Source organism: Lotus japonicus, chromosome 3 (genome assembly GCF_012489685.1).
Source record: "Lotus japonicus ecotype B-129 chromosome 3, LjGifu_v1.2".
In the NCBI taxonomy this organism is placed as follows: domain Eukaryota; kingdom Viridiplantae; phylum Streptophyta; class Magnoliopsida; order Fabales; family Fabaceae; genus Lotus; species Lotus japonicus.
The window spans coordinates 36330107-36337442 of record NC_080043.1 but is presented as its reverse complement, the minus strand read 5'-3'; the positions used below and the strand labels follow the sequence as shown (position 1 = coordinate 36337442).

The 7336-nt window shown below is 34.0% G+C and overlaps 1 protein-coding gene across 1 annotated transcript; it reads right to left on the bottom strand.

Moving 5' to 3' along the window:
* Positions 1-4854: 4854 nt before the first annotated feature.
* On the bottom strand, positions 4855-5771 carry LOC130748491 (zinc-finger homeodomain protein 9-like). Its single transcript, XM_057601717.1, has one exon. The coding sequence runs from the start codon at positions 5651-5653 to the stop codon at positions 5180-5182; it is 474 nt and encodes a 157-aa protein (XP_057457700.1). The 5' UTR covers positions 5654-5771; the 3' UTR covers positions 4855-5179.
* Positions 5772-7336: the final 1565 nt, after the last annotated feature.

Here is a 7336-nt window from a genome sequence, read left to right as displayed (position 1 = left end):
CATTTCCTTTCTACTTAAAAAACAGATCTGCCTTGTTTATACTCATAACTAACTAAATCTGATTTTGCTTAAGAATGTTGATTATGCACTCATTATATTTATTATTTATTTTCTTTTTTCGTTAAAAATAAAATTAAGTGTTTAAAAAAAATTAACATCTGACTGAAATTTGGATGCAAGTACTATTATTCACAACCAATTTCCAATTCCAAATTTCAAACTCAAATCTCAATATTATTTTTTACATTTTAAAAAAAACATTAACTTTGAATATTGACTCCTTAATCTACCGGATCATTCTATTTTTTTATATTTATTTCTTAAAAAGTAAAAGAAACCTCATTGATTATTATAAAAGGATTGACAAATGATTTAGCAAGAAAAAAACGTATTAAGTCTAAAAGAAAAAGATTTCAAAATCTGATAGAAAATTAGGCTCCAATTACTATTATTTAATACTCATATTAAATTTCAAACTGAAATTTCAATTTTATTTATTCCATTTTTAAAAAAGGAAATGCAGTAACTTAAAGTGAATATTCACACCATAATCTATGAGATCATTCTAATCTTTATATTTACTACATAAAAAATTTAAAGAAATCTCATTAATTATTATTAAAGGAAAAATCAAAATGTATCACTAAAACGGAATTGAATTTTTTTAAATTTATTTTACCTCGAAATTAAATGTATCCCAATTAAAATGTTCTTAAAAAAATTGATTGTTCATTTACTTTTCATTAAATAAACAAATTTCCATTATTTATACTGATCACAAACTAAATCTGATTTTGCTTAAGAAAGTTGAATATCTACCCCTTATATTTATTATTGATTTGCTTATTTTGTTCAAAAAAGTATTAAGTGTTTTAAAATGTGACTGAAAATTAGGCTCAAATTACTATTATTTATTACTCAATTTAAATTTCAAACTCAAATCTCAATTTAATTTTTTAACATTTTATAAAAAAGGAAATGCATTAACTTAAATAGAAAAGGAAAACCATTTTAAAAGGCACGACTAAAACTTAGCTTAAGTTTCTAGTTCCTTAACTCCTGAATAGACTCCATTTGCATTTTCAAAGGGAGTTTGTCTACCATAGAAGAACCCTCAACGTCAAGTGGCAATGGAGATGGACCATTTTTTGGGGTAGAAATTGGAGTGTTAGAGCTTAGATCAGCAACCTTTACATTTTGCACTCCATAATTTTGAAGAACTCTAGCATTGAGATCGTGCAATTAAATGTAAAACCGTAAATAACTAAACGTGCACAAATAAATAATTTACAATGGTTAGACAACAACCTTTGCTAGGCCGGAAGAAGATGCCTCAGCCTTTGATCCAGAAGTAGGAGTTGTGATGAAAAGAAAGGGATCTGTACCATCCTGTAATAAGTTTAAATAAAAATTGAAATTCACGATGCAGAAAGTGATTGCAATATGAAAGAGACAAATTAATATCAATTGATTACAGGTTGGAAGGCCATTGCAACTCTAAATTGATTAAGCACTTTTGGATCAGCACATATTTTTATGACACGATAGGATTTTTCAAACTTTGAATGGAAAGTGTTCGCGACTTCAATCTTGAACAAAAATGTTATGTCTATCAAATTCAAAATTTATGTGGGAATCTTTAAAGGATCAGAACCCTAAACCATCTCGTTTTTGTCGACAAACGGTTCACTTTTGCAACAATAGTCCAGTTCTCTTTAATGAAATTTTTAATGATCAACCAATAGGTTGTCAATGATGGGGCTGAATACCAAAATCAAGGAAAAATGGGCTTGCAATAAATTGGTCATAATGAATTAGAGATTGACACTTGTCAACTAATGAGGGGGTAGGTGAGTGTGAACCATGGAATGTCAACTCATCTAAGTACGGGTCTCACAGAGTTCTTCTTTTCTAAAGTATAAAGATCCTTTCACATGTTGTTGCGTAAATTGGCGGGACTGATTTTCCCTGGCAGCGATGAGGATGCCATCTGTGGTCTTGCAGAGGAATTAATGGAGGATTGGCCAGCCCTCTGTTAGGGGCTTTGCTTTTCTTTGTTTCTTTTTGGGGGGTTTCCGTGGTTTTTTTTTCCGGTTTGTTCTAGGTTTCTTTTTGTGTTTTTTTTGCTTTGGTGGGTGTTGTTGGAGATCGTTTGGGCGGGTTTTGAGGCTTTTCCTTTTCCCCTATTGGGTTTGTATGCACTTTTCATTTTTGAATAAATCTCTTTTGTTCTCGAAAAGAAATAGATCATTTCACATGTCTCTTCCTATTTATAAATCCTTTCACAGCTAAATTTATTTACTTTCCTAAATTACTCTTATTTGTTTTCCTAAATTACCAAATTGAAGGTACTCTTTGTTACTTTTCCTAATAATAAAATTTGTGGTGCTTTAATTATTTTTTGACAAGAATACTCTAAATTAATTGAAGTTTCTTTCTTTCTTTCCATTATCACAAGCATTAATAATGCATAAAAATTAAGAAAGGTGAGTTATTTTTGGAACATTGATAATAATTGAGACCAATTTTAATGTAATTAACTAGATTTCTTAAGGGTGAGAAGTTTTTCATTAGCTTTTTATATTAAGAAATGTATAGAGTATGTTATTAGAATGAACCGTCACGATGTACAAGTCATATGTGAAAATGATGTGCGGTCAAGTGTTCCCCTCCTATGTAACAGAGATTCATTCATGAACATGACTTAATCGATCTCACACCTGAACAAGAGGCATTCTGATATTGTATACATATGAGATTTTATGGTTAAAGAGAGCTTATAAGAGTTGATATGTACTACTCGTTAATAAGGTGCGTCTTCTTTTCGGGTGCTTGGTTCATATAAGCTTTAATGGTAAGTGTACTTCTTTCAGAGATGAATTGGGTGACTTGAAAAGTTTCTCCGAGAGCGCGTGAGTGAGGATAAAATGTGCTAGAAATACTCGTGTTATTACAGTGGGGAAATTGTCTGATAGGAATGTTACACATGGCAAAAAGGGAATGCATGTGACAAGGGCGTCAGGATGGCAACATAAGGCAAGGGTGGTGGTAGTAAGAATGGGGACGCCATGTGCGACATGAGAAAGTAAGAGAGATTATTAAACCCTATATATATATATCATCGTCGGTGGCATTGGCAGTGGCCTATCTAACTCTAATTTTTTGAGTTAAGATTGTGGCTAGAGACATTAACGTCGACCGTTTGAATGTGCCACTTAGTGTTGGTCTCCATGACGCTACCGTCTAGTGACAAATTCTTTTCGTTTCATTTTGATCGCTTATCTAACAAATGAGTGGTCTTTGAAATTTTTCAAAGTTTAAAAGAAAAGACTTAATTGCACCTTTTGTCCTTGATGTTAGGCCTTTGTGCAATTTCAACTCTCTTTGTTTAAAACGAGAAATTTTGGTACACGAAATATTGATTTATGGCAATTGGGTCCTGCCATCTAATTTCTAATGGAAGGTGCCTATGTGCCACTTCATTTAAATATAAAAAAATAACACATCATTAATAAATAAAATCTCTCCTCCCCTATTCACCACTACTAATCCTAACCCCTCTCTTCTTCTTCACCACCACCATCAGTCTCTTCTTCTTCGTCTTCTTCTTTCCTTTCACTAACGTATGACCACCACCAACCAGCACTCGACCAGTACCAGAGTCAAACGACAGCTTTGACCACCACCATGCCCGTGATGTCACATATTGGAGTGATTTACGGCGACCATAGTGTTTCCATCATGAGTATCGTAGCAACCAACACCTTCGTCCCCACTACTTCTCATAGCCTCGCACCAATTCGTCGTCGTCGTCCCAAATGTCACAATCCATCTTTGTCGCTGCTGAAATATGTGATTTATACCATCCCTTTTGCGGCTCTTCTCCCCATTACATCATATTCTTCGATCTGCCTTCCTTAACTTGGTTTTCTTAAGGTTGAAGCTTGGTTTTTTGATATGCCTTTCTCAAGCGACCTGCCTTCATTAATTGAGTAATCAAGGTTGAAGGTTGGTTCTTTCATCTACTTTCTCAACTGCCTTCCTCCCTTTTCAAAACCCTTAACCACAAGCCTTTTACATTTCTAAATTGATATGAAAAATTGGCATATTGTTCTCTTCATCATTCCGTTTTCTATAACAAAAATTTGTCAACCCAGATAGTGTTTGATTTATGGTTTTTGATGGATGTTGCTGGGTTGGATGATGCAGGTTTGCCTTTGATGGATTGGGAATGGGAGGGATTGGTTCTTCTATAAATATGCTCTTGATAGTTCTTTCTTGATACTTAAAATAACATATCGTGATTGTCACTGAATGATAAGCTCAAGTGATAAGAATTAGGGGCACGTGGGTTGGGTGGGGGAGGTCAGGGATCAATCCATTAATGATGCAATTTATCTTTCCGATGTACCAAAAACATAACATCTTGATTGAGAATGAGTTCTTTAAAAAGCGTATTTGTAATTTTTATTTTAAATTAAATTAACAAAATAATTATAAAAAATAATGCTACTATTTTTTATCAGTAAAGGTGGTACTCAAAATGAATTCCTACTCTTATTCTTAGGACCTCGAATATGGAATAAAATGATAACTCTATCATGATTTTTTTTTGTTACAGAGGAAAGAAACTCTATCATGATAGATGACTCTATCATGATTTGTCTGTTGATTCTAAAATACATAAATACGTATATTATAAAAGAGAATTGGGTCCTCTTGCTATTTAATCTCCAACTCCATGTATATAATTAACTCATAATGTTTTGGGGTTTTTTTCATAATTAGTGATGCAATAATGTTTTTAAAATACACTTTTGGTTGCAAACAGTGATGGCAAAAGAAAAAGAAAAATTACTATCAATGCAATTTTGATAAATAACAGAAATTAATTGAACAAACACATTTAAGTTGACATAACAAAGATAACAATCCACTCTAAAATAGAAGTTATCCAAGGTAAACCACTAAAAACCCAGACACTTAAAAAAAAGAGAACATATTAAAGATAAACATTGAAAAAAATACAAAAGACAAGAAGCAGACAAAGGAAATCCTAACCCATATTCATAAATAAAAGTTAACTTTTTCACTAACAGTACATTAGACCAATTAAGGAAAAAACTCAAATGCCAATTAGAAAGGATGTTGTGCAGTCGTTGCCCCTTGGCTTTTCCATTCACTGTTTTTCCATTTTTATCGCTCGAGGACGATGATTGTTCAACCACACTGAGAATGTTTTGAGACTAATTCCAATCTCCAAGCAAAGATGATCAATTTCCTCCTTTTTACCCGTTGTAAGTTTCCACCCTATCCTTTCAGCAAATTCTTTCATCCGGTTCTTCGATATTGGTGTGAAAACCGTTCTCTTTTTCCTCTTCGGCGGCACCGACATCATCTCCTTCTTAGGGTTAGTTTCTCCATTCAGCCTAACTTGCACATGAAAATTTTGGTGACACCCACAAACAACACATAACATAGCATCTTTAGTGTTGCTCTCAACACCTGCTTTGAGAAACTCTTGGCACCCATCATAGGAAACACGGTTTAGTGACGCCGAGTGGTTGCGTTTGCACTCCTTGTACACGACCTCTTGGTCAAAACCTGGTGGGGGGAAATTGATCTCAGTGTCAGACATGGTTTCCTGTGACATTAAGATATATGATATGATAGGTAAATTTTTGGGATAGAAGGTTGTGTATTTGCGATGAATGAGAGAGACTTAAATAGAACTGAAGAGCCAGATAAATGTGGTCACTTGGAACGGGGTTGAGTAGATGTTATGACCGAACTCTGATGCAAGTTTTAGTATAAAAGTCAAATAACCGCTCTCTTTTATATATTATTTTATTATTTTTTAAAAAAGGAGAAAATATATACTATTATATTATATTATATGCTAGTTAAATGAAAAAAAGTCTTTGTAGAAAAAAAACTAGTAAGTAAAAAAATGTTTCTTTTTTAATAATATTATTTTTAATTGTTTTTTAAAAGGAAAAAGTAGATATGTAAATTCATGTAGGGTGTGTGAGTTTTTATTGGGTTGTTTTTGCTGGATGGCTCCATGCTTGTGCATTGAACAGTTCGCATGCAATCCTGTTTCAAGTACAACTAGCTTGTTGTTGCGCTAATGCGTGTTTGCGGTTCCTGTGTTGCTACCTCTTGAAAGATTATTCGTATGGCTCATCATATATTTTCCATCCAGTTCTCCTCGTAAGGGTTATGGGGGATTTCGAAGTGATACATATGTTCCACATTAGTTGTTTGTTATTGAAGTAATTGTGGTGCATATCTATCTGCTGCTCTCTAGATGCGGTGCATGAGATGAATCATGGGTAATTTTCCCATTCAGTCTCTTCAATCTTGGTTGCGTGGAATGACACTTTCATTGGTGCTTGTTTTCTCTTCATTCATGATTGCATGCGAGCATCAAGGACCAAAACTAAAGTTGGTCATGGATGTTAACTGCTTGATCCTACTAGTAGTCATATGCTTGTCTCAAAGATTAAGCCATGCATGTGTAAGTATGAACTAATTCAAACTGTGAAACTGCAAATGGCTAATTAAACCAGTTTTAGTTTGTTTGGTCGTATATACTACTCGGATAACCATAGAAGTTCTAGAGCTAATATGTGCAACAAACCCGAACTTCTCGAAGGATGCATTTATTAGATAAAAGTTTGACGCAGGCTTTGCCAATTTCTTTGATTATTCATGATAACTCATCGGATCAAACGATATGTGTGTCAGTGATGCATCATTCAATTTCTGTCCTATCAACTTTCGATGGTAGGATAGTGACCTACCATGGTGGTGACAGGTGACGGAGAATTAGGGTCCGATTCTAGAGTGGGAGCCTAAGAAATGACTACCACATCCAAAGAAGGAAGCAGGCGTGCAATTACCCAATCATGACACGGGGAGGTAGTGACAACAAATAATAATAACATATAAATAAATAAGGAGGAATAAGACAAAAATTCACAAGACAACTCGAGATGGAAACATGCTCTAAATGAGATCAAGCCTAGGAAAATAAGAGGAAAAGCTCAACCCCACAAACATAGTAGAATAAAACCAAACAGCCCCAAGAACAAGCCAAGAACAACAAAGACATAGAGTCTCAAAAGAACACAAATGCAAGCATGCAAAACAACCTCACCACACCAAAGAACCAAAATCCCAACAACCCAGAAAATAAGGAAGGGAAAAAGAAAAAATTCCCTGCAAGAAGGACTAGGATCAATGAGAAACAAAGAAATTAAAAAGACTACAAGCCCACCTAAGATGACCTACGCTTATAAATCACAGCTGTTATTCGGTTCAAAGCAGTATC